Source organism: Perca fluviatilis, chromosome 12, assembly GCF_010015445.1.
Source record: "Perca fluviatilis chromosome 12, GENO_Pfluv_1.0, whole genome shotgun sequence".
Taxonomy (NCBI): Eukaryota; Metazoa; Chordata; class Actinopteri; order Perciformes; family Percidae; genus Perca; species Perca fluviatilis.
In genome coordinates this window covers 16,423,909-16,443,977 of record NC_053123.1, presented here as the reverse complement: position 1 = coordinate 16,443,977, position 20,069 = coordinate 16,423,909, and the positions used below count along the sequence as shown (strand labels likewise).

Genomic DNA, 20,069 nt, shown 5'->3' with positions numbered 1-20,069 from the left:
TCTCCATTGATCCTGTTGTTTGTTTGCTGCCTCCATGGCTGTACTACAGCTGTAGCGCACTGGGTTTGCATTTTAACAGACCATCTGGCAACCCGGCCCGGCTGTCAGAATGGGCAGTTGATACCAACACACAGGCCAAAACACAAACAGACATTCCGTCACGGAACGGAAATTTCAAAGGAGAAAATATTGGCATTAGCATTGGTGTCAGAAAACATAGTATTTCAGCTTAGCATGTTACCTTAGTATCTGATGACATATTGTGGTCATTTTTGGATTTAATATAGTAAATATATTACATATTGCACCTTTAAAGCAGTGACAAACAAAAGTAACTACAGTAGATGTTGCTGTGCATGGCAAATAGTCCAGCACATAACCACAAAAAACTTTTACTCGCTTGTGGTTTTTGTAATTAGATACATTGATTAGTGAGCTGGGCAAGAAAGCAAATAAGCGTAATCCACAAATGTTGCACTATTCCTTTCATAATTATTATTAACGCATTGTTTACTAATTTAGGCTCAAGACACCAGTGTATTTAGACACATGGCTACAGTACTCAAAGAAAAGTAGAACTAACGCCCAAGTTACAGCATACTAGGCTACTCTTCGGTAATGTAGTATGGTTGCCTACTATGTGAACTCTTGTGTGAAAATAACTGTAGATTACAATGACATATGCATTTATGCTTTTGTCTTTGTTTAAAGCGTGTATATAAATATTAAATTGTAAGAAATTCACTACAGTGCAGGGTACGCAGTGCTTCCACAGTACGCTGTGAAACCACATATTGCTCAGTCTCGGTGCACGAGGCTGGGATTTATCCTTACCCGAGGTGGAGGGGGAACTAAGTCCCATGGGAGCAACGTCACTCCCCTCGGCATAACCACCACTGTCCGCTACATGCGCCCAACACAGAGGACGTCAAGATCGCATCCATCCTCAACGCGAAATGCTTTGCGGACTGAATCTAACTCGAGCATTCCTCCCCGATTCCGTGCGTTTCGGCGAGGAGTCATTCGCATGCTCAGGCATACAAGCGGGCTAAACAACTCCTCTGCGAAGTGGGAAGGTCATTTTAAGTGGAGTGAGGGCTCACGTCGAGTATGGTCTGTGGTAAAGGGAACATCAGAAAGAGCCAACATCTGTAACTTCGGGATTAACTTGTAAAGGCGCTTTTTACTGGAGACTGGGGTATTCTGTGTTTAAACATGCCTGTAAGAAGAGGTCACGTTGCGCCACAAAACACATTCCTTGGAATGATTATTCGGAAATTCGAGGGACAGAGTGAGTATCTTCTTGATTTACAATTGCTGCTACCTGTTAGAGAATACTGCAAGGTAAATGTTTTGACAAATTAACATTTAGGCAAAAATGATGAATGAATACATTTAAGTTTATCTTGTGATACAAGTGTTCCTTCCCATCAAATACATTTTTATGGGAATAAAATAAAAATTATGGCAATACTCTTATTCATAAGAAGACCTTGGCTTATTTTTATATGAGGTTTGCTGAACAAAATAATTAGTAGGTTGCTTATTTTTCTATGTAGTGAACTTAATCAACTTGATTGTTGATTGATTTTAGTTATGAGCTGACACCATGATGTGCACTGAGTTTAGATGTAGGCTACCACAGCAGGTAGTGCACAATGCATACTTTTTCTTTCCATGCAGACCGGAAATTTTTGATAGCCAACGCCAGGGTGGAGAACTGTGCAATCATATACTGCAACGACGGCTTCTGTGAGATGACAGGCTTTTCAAGACCAGACATCATGCAGAAGCCATGCACCTGCGACTTCCTCCACGGCAACCTGACCGACAAAGAGGCCATCAGCCAGGTGGCACAGGCTGTGTTTGGGTCAGAGGAGCGCAAGGTGGAGATCACCTACTACCGGAAGGATGGTGAGTCAGTGACCTGGCACGATAATGTGGCTGTCGCAGCATGCCCGTAAGCCGAGAGGGGTCTGTTGTTACGTGTTGCTCCTGAGAAAGCACCCACTGCAGCTCCTCGCTATGTCCTCTCTGTGATGTGGCCTGTCAGCCTGTTACCAACCTGCCAGAGTCAGTTACAAGATGTGTTTCAAATTCATACATTACCCCTGATAGAGGAGAACAGTCAGGGCAGTCAGCTCTAAAATAACTTGTCTAATAACTTGTGAAAATGTATGCATGATGTATCCTGGTGAAAGTTAACCGATATACAGTATATAACTTTGAGCCTCCTCATACATTGGCAGGGTTATAAATAGGGATTTGAAAAGTGAATTATGGGCACATCGTATTGGCACCTGCTGTAATTCACAGCATCATGTGCTTGGATGACACAAAACAAGTCTAGCTGCCAAAATTATGGTGTGCCTGTCTTCTTCTGAGTTGTGGATTGAACACAGAAATAGGATGGAGCAGTAGGTGCGATGTCAGGTGATAACATGATCCACAGTTTTTGGGCTTTGATGGACCGAGTGAAAGATGGTGGTGGAGAGACAGAGCTCGCCTGTTGTCGTGTAATGTTCATGATGTTTTCTGACTTTACCAAAAATAACATCTGCTTTCCACTTTTCAAATAAAATACACTCACTGTGTATTTGGATGTCCATGATGCATTAAGCCATGATGTTGTGGTTTGCAGCAAAGGTGTACAGAAGCTTAAGTAGACAGAGGATCAATCCACTAATCTGTAAAATTGCTGATAGGCTACAGCACTGCCAGCTTTGCATACAACATGCTTCCCTCTTAATGCTAGACTGGTGTTTGTCATTCATTTTTTTGACCAACCCTAGTCCTGGTATGAATGGTGCACTGCAGAGTCAACAATCCGGAGTCAGAGAGAATTAATACGATGTAATCGCTCAGTGGCATAAATCCCAGGATTGACCACCTCCTTCCATGCTCTCACATGAGCTTTTTATGGTCAGCATGACATAGCTGTACAGACTCAATACGGAAGTACTCCTCCTATAGAGCAGCACAACAAGAACATGTTTTTTTCTTGTTATTTTGTGCCAGTATTTGCACCAACAGAGGCCAACATTTCTGTGTGTAAGCGTGATATTGTTAACTCACATTACTCTGTGTACTTCCAAGGAATGTACAAACAGCAGAGGAGTCTAAGCTGGAAAATAAGAGATGTAATATTTTATTTAATCATAAGGGGCCAGGGCTTTAATTTTTAATTGTGAGTTTGATGAGATTCTAGGCCATGGGTACATGTTTAATCTACCATCAGAAGCAGCCATCGGCCTGTAGCCTACTATTGTTACTTTTTTTTAATCAGGAAGAAATCAAGAGCCAGCTGCTACACTGCTAAAATATATTTCTGAAACCTGCAAGACAATTACACAAAACACTTCAGGGTCTGTTTGTGAAAGCATCAACAGTTTGGTTTTTAAAGAAACTTCATTTAGTCTCCCATCTTTCATACAAATGCTGTACTCCATCGAAACATCATGCATGTAAAGCGTGGCGGATGAGAGCTAGAGAAACATTCTGACATAATTTTTGCTCTCTGTCTCTTCACAATCCTCCCCGGTGTGCATCATGGCTTCAAGACACAACTCTTAATACTCCTCAGAGGAATTTACAGTGAGCTTGTGTGCTTATGAATAAAGATGTCAGGGCTGACAGTGCAGTGACTGGGAATGAGCAGCTTACAGGGTAAATGCATTACACTGAAATGCAGGGGCACAATCCACACGCTCCCACTGCTATAGGGGAATGAAAGATGCATGGCATCCTTGAGAGGGGTGGCTTTACAAATTGAAGCTGAAGGGTGGAAAGTGGATTTATTCCATGTCTCCTATCTTAACTGTATTTCTAGTTATCAGTCCTCATGCAAATCACTTAATCCTTTGTATTAAACCCCCTCTATTTTCCATGCTCCTACTGTACGCCACAAATCACACAGGCGTGTTAAAAAAGAACATAAAATTAACCAGCTCAGATATATTAACCAGTATTCTCTCTTTCTATTTCTCCCTGATTTTTCACATATAAGATGCAGGATGAACAGGTTACATTATGATCTACGGACATGATAGTGTTTTGAGGAATAGCAGTGTTACTTGGTGTAGTTAGTTTTTTTCTTCTCCCATCAATAACTACAGTAGGAAGAAAAAACAGTAAGGTCAGGATTTGAGGAAGCTGTGTGTTTGGCTTTTTTCACTGAAAAGGCAAAAAGTTAAGCTACTCCTGCGTATACTTAGAAATCAAAAGTAGTGGAACAATGGGGACCTTGGGAGCGCAGGAAAGGCCTTAAGCATGAGGGCATTTTTATTCATTTTTTGTTCCCCTCTATTTGAACAACCAAGACTGGTTTTGAGAGAAGATACCACAGGCGCAGTCTTCCTGCAGCGATGATACATAATCAATGAGATAAATGCTTTCCCTTGATGGCTTTGTAGAGCTATCCTATTCCACGGGGTGTAATAATACTTTGTACCTGAATGAGTCTTGACAAAAGGAAGCTGACACCGAGCAGAGACAAGTTAAATGGACATAACATAACAGTGGCCGCTTAGCTAACCAAGCTAAATGATATGGGACATGTGGTATGCGTGGGTGCAGGGTTTCATAGGTCACTCTCCACCGAGGGGACTGAAGGGCCGCGTACCCCTGCCGAGGTGTGCTGCAGGACACTTGGGTGACCACGCTCCGAAAGAGCACATCCATTTTTCATCGCACTAAGCTCTCTTTAGTGTCTCGCAGTATGAGGTGAAACACATACAGAGCTTTCCTCATCAGGTTTCATTTGTTAGATTGGAATCAGCTTGTCCAGGTAGATGTAACAAATTAAACAGCCCAGTGGGGCTTTGTGCAATGGAAAGTGTGGATAACATGCTTAGTTCATTTCAAAGAGAAGACATAGATATCAGCTTCATTATAGAGACATTTGCATATTAATTTAATGGACGGTTTTCTAACATTGCTGCGCTTAATAACATTGTGATTGGTAGTGCGGAGGAGCAGATAGAGCTTTTAACACCATACCACTACAGGTCTAACTTTTCATTGTACAGGAATGTTCATCCACAGGCTATTTTTATCTCATGTGATGCTTGTACTGGAGGTGGTAATCTAATATTCCTCTCCATACCATCTGTGTTTTTCTCTTAATCAGTCACTGTATTCTAGCTGTAATTTTTTACCATCCATTGATTTCAACCATTAATGAGCAAACTATCATGAATTCATACATTTAAACACAAATAAAACGTAGTTTAAGCCAGAGCTGCTAGTTATCCCTTATGGCTCTGGAGACACTGATTGAAGATGAAATTAGGCCGGGTTGTGAAACTTACAGCACTCTCACTGAGGCGAGATGTTGCCACAAGGCCTGAGGACTCTAAACAAAGGGTTAGCTTGCATGGGTTCTCCCTACATGCTCTAGTCCCGATTGGCTATGCCCCAGTAACATTGCGTATTGGCTTAAGCAGAATAGCCCTAAACAAGAAACATGTCAGATTTCATTTTACAAGACTTTCTACCAGGCAGTAGTCTGGGGCTGTACTGTTTAAAAGCTCCAGTTGTTGATATTACATCTGTAGAAAGATGCAAAAACAAAAATCAGCGCTCAACAATTTTACTTGTGTTTCTCCCTAAAGCAGATCAGCTCATGCTGATTAATATGAAGCCTCAATACATCGATCGAATAGCAGGGCCCAAATAAGAAATATCTTCTCTTTTTGAAAAAGATTTTAAAAAGTATATTGCTACTCGCACTACTACATAAATATAACCAATACTACTGTATATATTTATGTATCTTTAAGACATCTTACAGTTTTACCACAACTCTGTTTGACCTGTGAGTCATCATTGTAAGAGTTTCTAAAGGATCACTTGCTTAAGCAGCAATGTTTTAATAATTGATGATGGAAATAGAATCTACAGTAATGAAATTTCCATCATGAAAAGGGAGCTAGTCTTAATACACTGTCCATTCATTCAAACAGGTGTAAATAACATTTCTTGGCTCGCAGGGAAACACTCTACGCAAAGGTCAGGGAATTAATGGACACTCACTGGTAAAAACTGCTCTTCTGTCAATGATGTTAACCATGTCCAGCAGCTATGGCCATGTTAAGATGGTATTATGTTGTGCTAAGTTGAGTGTTCCAGAAGAATGGGAAGGTCGGATAGCCCGAAACCCAAATGTTCAGCTGTCTTCAGTAGCTCATGTACTGTACACTACAGCTTATTTGTATTCATATTTACCAGTGTCAGCAGTTCAAATGTAAATGTATAGGAGAGAGGAATGCTATGGTACAATGGAGAGAGAGAGTTAAAAGCTCTGCAGCTTAAGACAACACATGGACAAAACACAAGAAACACGTCACACATGTCTTAATGTCACCTATGTTTTGTTTACTTATTTCCTAGAAGAGCCCCGATATAATCAATATGCATTGTCAAAGTGAAGAAGTATTTTTGAAGAAAATATAACATATAGTGATGTTGAAACAGTGAAAAAGTGTATTCCCTGTTGATAGTTTATATCTCCAGTACATTTTGTTGTTATACTTATTTTCTGTTATTCAGTATTGTTTTTGTTTCTTCAGGAAACTTATTTTCCTGAGGCTTTCCCATATGTGCAGCAAAGTGTTGTGCACATTAATATCCCAACAACTTGTAAATAGGTCAAATTACAAATCCAATATTATAGGCCCAATGAATCTGAAAAAAGACCATAGCTTCTCATAAAGCTGTCTGACAGTTTTGTTTACCATGCCGCTTCAGCTGAGAAATTATGTCTGCCAAGGCAATTAGTCAGTCAACAACAGGGGGTAGCATCACAGATCTAGAAAATTGGATTTTCCTATCTCTTTTAATCCACATATAGTATTCTATGGCTTGACTTGAAATGCAAAGTTTGGTTTATGGGTGGTTAGGTAATGACATTTGTTTCATGCTCTCATCATAAACCTTAATATACATGTCAATAACACTATTTTGAGCCCACACAAAAGTCATCATGGAATGCTGTGGATCTCAGTATTACTGTTGGATAAACCGATTTAGTTAAAGGAGCACAATTAAAAATAAAAATAAAATCAAAGCTTTGGGTTCACATCATTTTCCCCACCAACGTACCATCAGTAGGCTCTTGGCCTTCGTTGGAAAAATCTAAAAGAAGATGAATAACGTAGTTGTTCAATGACTGAGGCCGTCTTTCTTCAGGTCATGAGTGTCTCTGATGACGTAGCTTTCTGCCACTTATTTTAGCTCGAAGAAAGAAAAGCACGTGTTTTATTCACAAGTTCCTCTTGTTTACCAGTATAATAGAACTGTCATCAAATACATGTACTTACTTTTAACCATAACCATGAATAATATAGTCATACGAACATATTATCAGATCAAATTTAGAGCTGCCCAGTCTCTGCTGATTTAACATAGCCATTCTAAAGAAGCTTTCCTTTGATCCATTTTTGGTAGAGGTGACATTCAGCAGGAGACCAGATGAGAGGAGACCCCCATGGCTTAGCCTTTAAGCATGACCATTGTTTTCCCATCTGGTAAGGAAAACTCCAGCCCAGAAATATTTCTGCTGAATTTACCATCTTGGCTGTGCACAGAGCATAGTTCTATATAATGTGCACTAGATCTCTGTTGTTAACTAACTAATAAATATTCACTATTACTGTTCTTCTGTTTCAGACAATGCAGTGCATCACTCTACTGTTAGGTTGCATGCAGTCTGTTAACAAAAAACACTTTTTAATTGATAAGCTCACAGCTGCATTCAGTGAACCTAAGCAATTAATATTCAATGCACGGGTTATTGCTCTAATAAGAAAAGTTTAATAAACCCCTGACAGAGAGCGAAATTAAGATCAAGTGTTCTCGCATGCCTGAGCAATGGAGCAAAGGGGACATCTGCATCTATTTCCCCACATAATGAGGAGAAATGTTGAAATCTCATTCTCATTTTTCATTGCTACATGTAAACAACTCACCTCTGCCTTGCTCTATACTGAAGCTTATGCAATACATGATGCCTCAGAAAGGGAAGTGCCATGTCTTGTTGTCTTACATAGACTACACAAGGCTAAACACTTTTTTTTTTTTATAACATGGCATTTGAAAATTTACAATACCATATACTATGACATTTTTTTTATTATTATTATCTTGAGTGGCTCAGTAGAAAGGTCTCAATGTACTTGGACATACCTTTCTGAATATATTAAAGGTCCCATGGCATGGAAATTTCACTTTTTTAACGTTAATATGCGTTCCCCCAGCCTGCCTATGGTCCCCCAGTGGCTAGAAATGGCGATAGGTGTAAACCAAGCCCTGGGTATCCTGCTCTGCCTTTGAGAAAATTAAAGCTCGGATGGGCTGATCTGGAATCAGGTTACCTCCCCTTTCTCTGCTTTGCCCGCCCAGAGAATTTGGGCTCTCATGAGAGAGAGACATCATGGCTTTCAAACGAGCAAAGTGGCAGTTGGTCAAGGCCACACCCCCACCCTCCACCTTGCCCCCCCCCCCTCCCTCTCCTCCTCAATAGCTACAGACACAGAAATGGCACTTACTAAGGAAAGCTCATTGTGGGACTGGCTCTAGTGGCTGTAATTCTGCACCAAGGCTGAATTTCAGGAAAGAGACTTCAGATACAGTATTAGGGGACCACTAAGGTCTATATAAAAGCATCCAAAGAGCACCATGTCATGGGACCTTTAACAACAACAAGTTGTTGGGGAAAATTTGCACATTTTGGTTGAAAAACAAAGAATATGTGGTTAGAATAGAATGGTCTTTATTGTCATTGTACATGTACAACGAATTTTGTAGTCTATTATCAGCTTCTTTGTTTTGGTGATGTTAAAGACCAGGTTGTTGTCCGTGCACCACATAGACAGCCACAGATAAGCAGACTCATCTCTCCTAGAGATGCGCCCCACTATCATCCGCGGTGTCATCCGCAAATTTAATGATGCTATTACTGGAGTGGGCAGGGGTGCAGTCATGTACAGGGTGTAAATTAGGGGGCACACAGCACCTGTGTAGAAATTTGACATCAGAAAATATGGTGAATATGTCATGCTGTTAGTGATAGAACTGTGCTCCAAAGTAATCTCAATTCCAACCAGGGACCTTTGTTGCATGTTATTCTCTCCTCTCTTCCCCTCATTTCCTGTCACCTCTCAAGTGTCCAATTTTGAATAAAGGAAAAATGCCCCAAAAATAACATCAATAAGTGCACATTTTTAGAGGGAAGATTTTAAGGATTTATCACTAAGTTTAATTCCTGCAGATTTATCAGCTAATTCGAGCACAATACTGAATAACTCTTTCATTCACTCTGAAAAATGAGCATAATGTTCAATCAAACAGATCAAAGTCAAAACCAAAAATGCTCCCTCGAAAGCACAATGTAGAATTAGGTGAAGGATTTCTGGGAAATGCAGGAAAGTGATTTATATGAAAAGGGGATTTTCTGCGGATAGACTCACAGCTCTCTAAGCACTGCTCATCTACTTCACAACATAATCAGGCACCCATGACACCAGACAAGATGGGTGTTGGAGTTCACATCGCTGGTCTTATGATCCACATCGGGCAGATATACATGTTGTACTATATATTCCCATGATACTGTTGAAACATTGATTTTTACCTGTTTTCTCAAATGGGGTCCATTTTTGATATTTTCCATTGTCTTAAATCCACATTATCATATTGTCAGTGGTGACAATGTAGCATCACTTTTGGGAGTTTGGATGCAGAAATCCTTCCAACAGAATTCTGACTAAATATAACAAGCTCGCTCTGCCTTAACATGCCAGACAGCCAGTCTACTGCTAATGAATGCTGCGGGCAGGGTGTCTGTGAGCCCTGCAGAGATTACAGTGAACACTTGTAGTATGCGTCCTCTGACTGGGAGTCGTAGCAACACAACAAGCCAGACAGAAAGACAGAAGGACCGACATAGAGAGGCAAAGGGACAGTGTTAGACATTTTTATTGTGTAGGCCAGATGAAAAATACCACTTAATATAGTCCTCTAAAAAAATGTAACTCTTTTTTACTTATGTGTCATTTCAAGATAGCTTTCTGCCATACCAGAGACAGTCACTGTGATATTGCACATCACCCTGCTATATAGGAGCTATTGTGTTGCTGTTTAGGGTCCAGTGAGTAGAAAGTTTCATTGCTGGGCAGTTGTGCCCTTAGGCATCAACAGCTTCCACCAACACAGCTATAACCAGTTCAGCTGAGAAATTGGGATATTCTGGGCTCAAGACTAAGTTTAGATCATGGATTGTTTTTTGCTCCACTGCCTCACACGATGCTCAGTTCTAGTGATTGTTCCTATGAGCACACTGCAATCCTCTAAATTGGCTGTAATCTGTGCTGCTTGTTTAATCTGTTCTACTAAACCTTGTTGTCTGCACCATACTGTGGCTCTTGCATCATATGTGTCCAACTCCTGCTAAGCTTAGTCATTTTCATATATGTATGCTATACATTAAAGCTTTAGTGTTTAACTTTTTTATTATAATGAACGTCTGTTACATTCAAGCCATTGATGAGTTGCTAAAAACCTAATTAAGACCTCTCTCTGTATTTCTCAGTATGGCTATGTTCAGAAGATTGGGTCGTCCGGCACAGCAGAAACTCAAGTGAAGATAATTACCTCTTCTGAAGAGTCCATCATGGTTTTTTAATCCTCCGTGTCCTCCTTGGCTTCTAGCAACTGCGTGGGGAAGGGGGTGGTGCGCGATCACGGAAGGCTTGTATCATGTGGACGCGCCAATAGTTTTGTTATCATTACTTACAATTCCTTATGGGGGCGACATAAAATACGCACTATAGCTTTAAAAACTTGTAGTGCATGTACTTGTATATAGGGCATGCAGCACACATGAACACACATATGCACATATACTTGCGTATAACCCCTGGGCTGACATATTTTCGTACTCTCTACGATTTCATTTGCTCTGACATGCAGGCATTGACCTTTAAATCAGATCAACTTCTCCTCGGTTTTCCCAACATTCATGCGAAACCAGCCTCTACAATGACTTGCATGATTGTGATAGTAGATAAATTTCCCTTAAGCATCATTTTTTTCTATAGTTTTAGGTTGAATAAAGACATCTTGGAACATACTAACCCTTTTAGAGATGCCAGGCAGAATAATAATGTATGATTCAGCTTTTTGGCACTGACATTTTGTTTCTCTTTCAGGGTCTGACTTTCAGTGTAACATTCACGTAATCCCTGTGAAAAATGAGGAGGGTTTGGTGATGATGTTTATCTTAAATTTTGATTACGTCGTGGATGAGGAAAGTGACAACTCCACAGAGAAGATAAGCCCAACGTCTCCTACAAAGTCAGATCAAAGTGAGTATTTGACATACCATTCCCTCCTTGCTATGATATAAACATACCTGAAAAAGCATTGCTACGGAGTTGTTGTTGTTGTTGTGGTATTTTGTTTAATTGAAATTCCCTTTTTAGCCACACTAGTAACAATGTCTTTCATGACCAAAGCTAAAAAATTCTGCATGGCATTGCATCTGTCATGCATTTGTCACGTCTTTTTTTTCCTCCAAATTTAACCTGTGCACATTTTGTAAGATGGCACCATTCCTAAAAAAAAACATTTCCTCACTTCTTTAAAAAAGTGGAGCTGCATAAGTGGATGGCTGTAATTGAAATAATTCATAAAAATCGCCCTTTACATCTGTTAGACACTAATTAAGCACTAGAGATTGTTATGCAGTTCCCTGAGATGCTCAGTGTAAGCTCCAAACATGTTGCCAGCTTCTATTACAGTATTGGAAAAAAAAAAACGTATACATTATTTAGTTTTGTAGTACAATGCAGTTTACATGCACAATGCTGAAATGCACTGTGTGCATGCAGGGAGTGAGCGCTCTGCTTACGTATACTTATCTTTTGAAAAAAATGTTAATCCTTAATTGTTTTATCTTTGTTATGTCTCATGGGAGAGCAGCATATACTGCACCCTCATTTTTTATTTGGATGTGTGTCAGTAGGTGTAAATGTCATTGAGTCCAGCTCGTCTATGATTGGAGGCACTCAGCATCTCTTCTCTGACTGGAGCGCAGCTATCCACTTCACTCAGCATGAATTCCTCCAGGGCACTGGCATTCGGCTTGTGCTCTACTGTGTGTATGCGTGTATGTAAGTGTGTGTGCGTGCATGCATGTGTGTGTATGCCTATGTGTGAGCGAGTGCCTGTGCCCGTTGCTAACATTGCTAATCAGAGTTGATTGCTTGTGACCGCGCTACAGCAAGGTCACCTGTGGGTAGATGGGGCAGATAAACATACAATGTGACTTTTGATTAGAAAGAGTCTTGACTACATGCACACATCACACCTAAAGTATGACCTTATTATTGTCTTTATAAAAGCCTTTAGATAACACCAGAGCATAAAAGTGTAATTTTACGCTACACTGGGTTCGACTTAAATGGGGTTTTAAATACTGATGCTAATAATTTTGTAATGAAGCTGCATGCTACCAGACTACAGTATATAATGTGCACACATTTTTTTTTTTTTATTTCTACACCACATATTCAGGATTTCTTCAGATGCGTATGAAAAATATAACAGCATTCAGACCATATGGTGAAGAAATTTCTTTCATGTCAGGCCTTTTCAGCACAATGGCAGGACCTATTCATGGTAATACTTTTTTTTTTTCCTGCATTGATCAGTAAGAACATCACCACATAGTCTAGCCATACATTTTACAGCCTATCAAAGGTGATTTTTGGACATTGGGGAGCTAATTATGATCTTCTGTTGACAGCAGGTAATAAGCCTGCAGGTATCAACTAGCCCAATATTGAGCCTGGAAGAGAGTAATCCCTCTTTCCCTGAGCTGCCATCTAGAACACACCATTCAGCAACTTCAATATGTCTTCAAGGCCCAAAGCTAGAGACAGTACTTACACATTACTCAGCAGAAAGATTCACTATTAGGTGCATTTCACAGGAGACTTATTTCTTTTGTTCAATCAACAACATTAGAATTTATGAACTTTCAAAATAGTGGCTGAGCCAGTTTCTTTCAATATAAGGGCCCACTCAGATGTTCAAGCCCTTCATCCTTATCCCTAAGGGAGACATCCTGTGAAGCAAAGTCATGTTGGGGCTTGTATCCACAATCTAAGTGTCTTGAGTAATGCCCACAGCTCATGTACATAGCTGAGGGCTGGAACATAAATCACCTGGTAAATCATGATCTTCGCCTTCAGGCTCAATTCAGCTTTTCACCACAAAACACCATCACTGCTAATGTCATATTGATCGTCCTGTTAATCTTACGCTCCATAAGATAAGATAAGATGAAGTGCAATGGACATGGAGATGCTTATTCACATCCTTCACACTCAGCTACAAACTGTCCCAGTAACAAAAAATAAACATACATTTAGGGAAGGACAGGTTGACATATCTCTTTCAGTATTAGGAAAAATCAGCACCCCCTTGTGAGACATTCTCAGTCATCTAGGTAATAGGGTATTTAGAAGTACTAAATCACAGGCAAGTTGCAGTCTTATTTTTTAAGACATTTTGTCACTGAACCGAGAGATTAAATTAGTCTACTCACTAGTGGGAAGTCCCAATTAGGTAAACCTCTTTGGATGATTCACATTTAAAAGTCACATGTTAAGAACACACAGCAGTAATGTGTGAGTCATCATAGTCCCATGAATTCATGTGTGAATTAGTTTGAAGCCACCTCAGAGGAGATGTCATGACAGCACTGTAAGCTACTAATAAGCTTTTTCAGGAAAGCTTTAAAAGGCGTTTGTCAAATAGCAGCAAGATGTAGTAAAAACTGCAGAACAACACGCAAAGGAGAGAAGCAGAGCAGTCATTCTATACATAGTAGATGGAGTGTACAGTTAACACAGCATCCCTATGTTTTTCAATGTTTTATATATATGACACCAATGTGAATATTTTTTGGAAGGTAACTGTTGACAGATTTCACTCAAATACACAAATATGTCAACCTCATGGTGGCGCTAGAGCAAAAGTCAGGGGACCCTCAAAGTCAGTAGGCTTCATTCTTTGGGGAACATGAACACATGCACAAAATTTAAAGACAATCCTTTCAAAAGTATATGGGACAGAGATATCTTACTGTACCATCTGACACACCAACAGAACGCCATTGCCATCCCTAGAGCCACGCCGCTAGTGTGCCTAAAAATAAATCTTTTCTCTTAGTCGTTCGCCAATAAATGTCATTAAAAAGTATTGTGACACTTTAAAATTTAAAATTGTACAGTATACCAACTGAAAATGTGAAATATAAAAGTAAAATATGGGTACTATATGTTTGTATAGTACAAAATGTATTTGTAGTATCATGATATATTTTTAGGACATACTATATATGTGCTGGTGATGATGTCATTATAGAAGGGCTTGGTTGTGATCATTGGTACTACAGTGATTTACATTGCATAACAAGGAAGGTTTACTTAAGCTACTGCAACAACAAACTGCATCATATGGGGTTGATATGAGCTAGACTTTTACTTTATAGTAAAATCTGTTAACACTCGAGCATTAATGACAGTCTCCCTGCAGAGAAGAGACAGGAAGGTTGTCCATATCTCCTGCCAGCGCAGGATGTGATTAGGTTCCTCTCCAGGAATCGAGGTTGAGTCTCATATCTCTATTGTATGCTGCTATAGTTATGTAAGGAGGCTGCTGAGGGATGGGTGCCTCACGTGTGAGGCAGGGTTCACTTTCACCCTCTCTGTTGTTAATGAGCCAACACTTTCCCAAGAGGTTATTAACATTTTCTACTGTGTCCCTTCTGAAAATTCTGTACCTTTCTCAAACTAATGAGGAATACTAAATAAATTGTGTGATCTGCTCCTTCCCATGCTCATTGGGCACTGAAAGGAGATGTGTTGCAATATTGCAAAACCAAATGTCTTGATTTGTCTAATATTTCATAGTTTAGTGCACTGATCTTTGTTTAAAGGGGTGATAGAATGATTATATAGGGTATTTTACACTGTTCCTTAAGGTCTCCTAATAGGGTATGTAACATTGGTTGGGCTGAAAATTGCCTGAATGCTATTTTATTAGGCCCTTAACTACCCTGTGAATATGGCTCTATTTGGAACAAGAGCTTTTCTTCCAAATATGGTATGCTCATGAATATTTAGAATGAGCTGCACGCTGATTGGTTTGAGCAAACTACATAGAAACACATGGGAGACTTGACAGCAGGTCTCATATTTCAGACACTGCAAAGTTATACATTGTTTGTCGGGCTATTTCGTTATTAAATTCACTTCTGAGACTTTTTTAAGCGAGAAATCAACTATATAAAGCTCAAATATGGGCCATTTTACGAAATTGATGGTTAATTGCAAATTTGGTAAGACTGTGTGTCGGAGTTCAGCGGCCGGTGCTGCCTGTGTTGCTGCCTCGCGGCCGGTGCTGCCTTTGTTGCTGCCTCGCCGCCCGGCCTGCCTTCCTTCACAGACCCCAGCCTGCTGTGAGGTAGATAGAGCTCCGTGTGTGAGAGTGAGAGCGTGGTCAGCGAGCTTGTTACACCAGCAATCTCTTACCACAGTTCCAGTTACTCTTGGCTGGCTGCCAGCTGCCAGAGTAGCTATATTTACAGTTTGAATTTTGTCACGCCACTTATACAACAGCTACCTAAATGGCTTATAAAGCTAACAACGGTGTCCGATTTCAAGTTAATGAATATTTGTGAAGATTAGGGGTTTCGTTAGCTGCGACTGTCCCTTCAATCCTAGCTATGTGTAGCTACAAATCACGTATAGTTAGCTTCATTTTCGGCGTAATTCGAGTATATTTACAGTTTGAATTTTTTCACGCCACTTATACAACATCTACTTAAAGGTCTTATAAAGCTAACAACGGTGTCCGATTTCAAGTTAATGAATATTTGTGAAGATTAGGGGTTTCGTTAGCTGCAACTGCCCCTTCAATCCTAGCTATGTGTAGCTACAAATCACGGATAGTTAGCTTCATTTTCGGCGTAATTCGAGTATATTTACAGTTTGAATTTCATCACGCCACTTAGCTATACAACATCTACCTTAAGGTGTTATAAAGCTAACAAGGGTGTCCGATTTCAAGTTAATGAATATTTGTGAAGATTAGGGGTTTCGTTTTCGCTGAACTCCGACACAAAATTGCAGTTAGCCATCCATTTTTGTAAAACGGCCCATATTTGAGCTTTACATAGTTGATTTCTCGCATAAAAAGGTTTCAGAAGTGAATTTTGTAATGGAATAGCAAAGATCTGCGTGACCTAGATTCAGAAGACTACCTGATCTCAGGTCAGTTGTGTAGCCTATGTTGTTGGGGCATGACCATTCTCTTAATACACCCATGGGCGTGACAAAGGTACAGGTCTTGGGAGGTTGACGTCAACTTCCAGCTTTGTTGAGATTCGCCCGTTTTCAGCGGCAGTATTAAAATATGAGATTTTCATAGCAAAGGGGTGTCAATGGGATTTTGAGCTTCTATGCATGTCTTATTTACACACCGAACTGTCGTTATTCAACTATGACAGGGTAAAATCGGTTTTGCATTCTATCCCCCTTTAACACTAAAATATAGAACTTTCTGCTAAACATCGTTTTGTTAATTAAAAGATGTGAAGTTTCAGTTATAGAAAGTCGTTCAGAAATTACAGAAATTCTATCCCCTGCTTGTCTGGGGACAGATACAGTATGGACATCTTATAAAAGACTGATTTGAAAAAAAGTACACGGAGGCCTGCACACTTGAGAAAACAGGCCAAAATTTGTTAATTTCATTATTTATAGGCAAAAATGTTTGAGCACCTGCTATTCTCGATGTTGGGCCTTCATCTACTTTTTTCGTATTACTGTTGATGATAAGGGAAGCTGACAAACCAAAATACCTTTAAATGATATATATGTAATAATAGATTATCATATAGTCAGGGAAAGGAGTGTGGTTCTCTGGTTCCACTGTCATGACCTTTGCAAATGCTGAAAATGGGTCTGTGATTTTAGTATTTTATTAGTTGCATGCCTTTTTATTTCAGTTTCCATTTTTCCTAATATGTTTTCGGGCAGAATAAACCTCTTATCCAGTCATCACTTTAATTGTTCATTATGTAAAAAAAATGTTTTTTGTAAGTGCTGAACACTAAAAACGTTCTCATATTTCTTTTTCACTTTTTAGGGAGCAGTAGATTCTTTCGCTTCCGCCAGGCCGCTTTGAGCCTAATGAATACCAAGCAATCTCTTCCGCAAGAGGACCCAGATGCTGTGATGGTGGACCCACCCAAAGAGAATGAGGTGGCCCTGCAGAGCTTCCCGTCACCCACCAAGAGCATTTGCAGTCCCATTGAGACCAATGACACACATGGCCTTATAGGCTCTAACAACCACTCTCCTCAGGCTAATGTCGGCCCTGAACCACTTGACCATTCATCCCCTAAACTCCTCTGGGAGAACCTATACCAGACAGAGCCCCACCAGTCCTCCTCTGCCCTGTCAAACACCTTCCCCAGAGGCAGCGTCAACAGCATGAGGCGAGCCTCATCTGTCCATGAAATTGAGGCCTACAGCTCCAATTCCAAAAGCATATTCAGGGATGGTCAAACCAGTGAAGGTATGTACTACAGTATGTAAGTAAAGCTTACAGCTCCAATCTGTGATTAGTGTACAGCGCACCGATTACATAATTGATCTTCAAAAGTGATATTTAAGAGACACAAAAGAGATTTTTTGTTTAATTATCTTTACCTATATCATCTTTTCTTAAATGTACTGTATATACTATAGGTTTATTAAAATGTGTCTTTTTTATTTGTTCTGTCAAGAAAATGCTTTAGAAAATGTCCGAGGTAATCATGTATTTCTGCCCATGATTTTATTGCTCAGTGCTGTTTTGGTTCAAGCAAGGTAATCAGCATAAATGCTCTTCACAGATCCACTTTTGCGTTGAGTGGACTGACTGCACTCAATTATGTGAAATGATTCAGCAGTCTATAAAATAATATAATGTTATCATATAAGCCTCATATCCGCTCTCATCATGTGCCAATCAAAGCATTGCTTTAAGATTAGTATGCATTAGTGTGTAGGATTCTCGTAGGGTACAGATTTGATCATTGGCAAATTATCAAAGATGTTTTATCAATATTAATAAAGTTATGAGTATGGTTATTAATAACTTTATCAAATCCACAAACAATCAAAACGGGGCACCACCCTGCTAGTCAGGGACCAATAATCAAACTGTGGAACAGTCTCATTTCTGTGGTAATCCTTTAAAAAGGAAATAAAGGAAGGGGTGAATCCAAGCACGGACCTGATCGACCAGCGATTATTACAACAAGTACACAAATAATCACAAGCAACTGCTAATTAAGTATAATAAGATTTATTAATGTCACAATTATCAGTAGCTAATCAATAATCCTTCAATAATAAACTTATATATCTTTTACCATATCACAACCAAAACAAAGCAAAAACAAAGCAGCATGTGTCATGGACACGTGTGTGTGTGTGTGTGTGTGTGTGTGTGTGTGTGTGTGTGTGTGTGTGTGTGTGTGTGTGTGTGTGTGTGTGTGTGTGTGTGTGTGTGTGTGTGTGTGTGTGCGCGCGAAGGAGGAGGGGCGGTGTCAAATTGTATTCCTAACACAAAAGCCAAACTGGCTACTCCTGTGAGCTGCACAAAAACTATTTAGCCTCAAGAGGCGGTAGTGGTGCTGCATGCAGGGGAGGAGCTGAAGAAGCCGAGGGGTTGCTAGGCAACGCGAACGCTTAGCCTAGTATGCTAGGTCATGTGTTAGATCTGGTACAAGGTGATGCCGACTCACGTGTAGAGCTAGCCTACCGTTTAGTTCGGGAGATACGCGGCTGGCCCTGTGTCGTGTGTGTGTGTGTGTGTGTGTGTGTGTGTGTGTGTGTGTGTGTGTGTGTGTGTGTTGTAGTAAGAGGAGAAAGAGAAGAAGGGAAGAAAAGACACACTCTGATCTCAGTTATCGATAATGACCCAGTTCCCCTCAGCTACTCAGGTCTGGTCTAACGTGTAGTTAGGACAGCCTGAGACTTCTGGTTTTGCTGAGGAAAACGTCACTCCAGTAGCTAGCAGATTCTATCGCAGACAGTAATTAAAACTCCTGAAAGGAGTGAGTAGCAGATAGCAATTACGGTTTTAACCCAGCTACTTTAACACAACATAAATCAACGAGTATAATGATCAATTTATACATTCACAGAACAGATTAATAACCAGATATGGCCCATACATAATTACAATCAGATCACATTAATGGCAACAGCGGTAGCGAACCCTTTGCTCATTAGTAACAAACCAAAACGCACTAGTTCTAATATCTGCCCAGAACTGTGTAAGCCTTCTTACTGTATGCGTTGTTTGTCAGTTAAGTCTCTCGCCAGAGCTTAACTATCCGTTTCGTCCGAAGCAGAGGGGACGAGACGTGATCCAGGTCGACCAAACCAGAAACAGAACGTAGTCCTTTTCTTGAATCCAGGCTGATTAAGCCCGCTGCAGATGAAGGAATACTTCGGCCAGTATTCCCTCGGATCCCCTTTGTATATCAGGCCGATATAAACTTTGTACCAGCTCGAAACTCGACCAGCGAGGTGATGCTGGTTAGCTAGCCCGGACTAGTGCCTCCTTTCAGCAACCGGGGGTTACCGTGAAAGCGAAGAAAGCACAAACGCCGAAAGCTTTTATCGTTCCCCCGCCTCCTAGTGGCGGGGTGGTGCATTCAAAGACCCGACGGCCAATGGGAAAACTGCAACCTGGTCACAGGTGTGAAGCAGTTCTTTGTCTCACCACCAGTCTGCCTTGTCCCAGACGTGTTGAATGCACTTTCTCCATCTTGCGAAGTGGCGGCTTTTTAGGAGTTTCGTGAAACTGGCTTTGGAATTCACATGTAGGCCAAGATCCCTTGTCCTGCCTCCCCTGTGTCTCTGCAGTCAACTCAATCTGAGCCAAATCACTGTTTAACCAGCTTCTTGGTCCCCAACAAGTGTATGCTTGTCTTACATGAC

At 40.4% G+C, this 20,069-nt stretch overlaps 1 protein-coding gene across 1 annotated transcript in view; it reads left to right on the top strand.

The window, feature by feature from the left end:
- Positions 1 to 807: 807 nt before the first annotated feature.
- LOC120570230 (potassium voltage-gated channel subfamily H member 7-like) overlaps positions 808 to 20,069 on the top strand; it is a 39,609-nt gene continuing 20,347 nt past the window's right edge. Inside the window, exons 1-4 of the mRNA XM_039818467.1 lie at positions 808 to 1,291; positions 1,684 to 1,914; positions 11,208 to 11,363; positions 17,218 to 17,649. Coding sequence (XP_039674401.1) covers positions 1,216 to 1,291; positions 1,684 to 1,914; positions 11,208 to 11,363; positions 17,218 to 17,649 — 895 coding nt within the window. The 5' untranslated portion in view covers positions 808 to 1,215. The remainder of the gene's footprint in view (positions 1,292 to 1,683; positions 1,915 to 11,207; positions 11,364 to 17,217; positions 17,650 to 20,069) is intronic.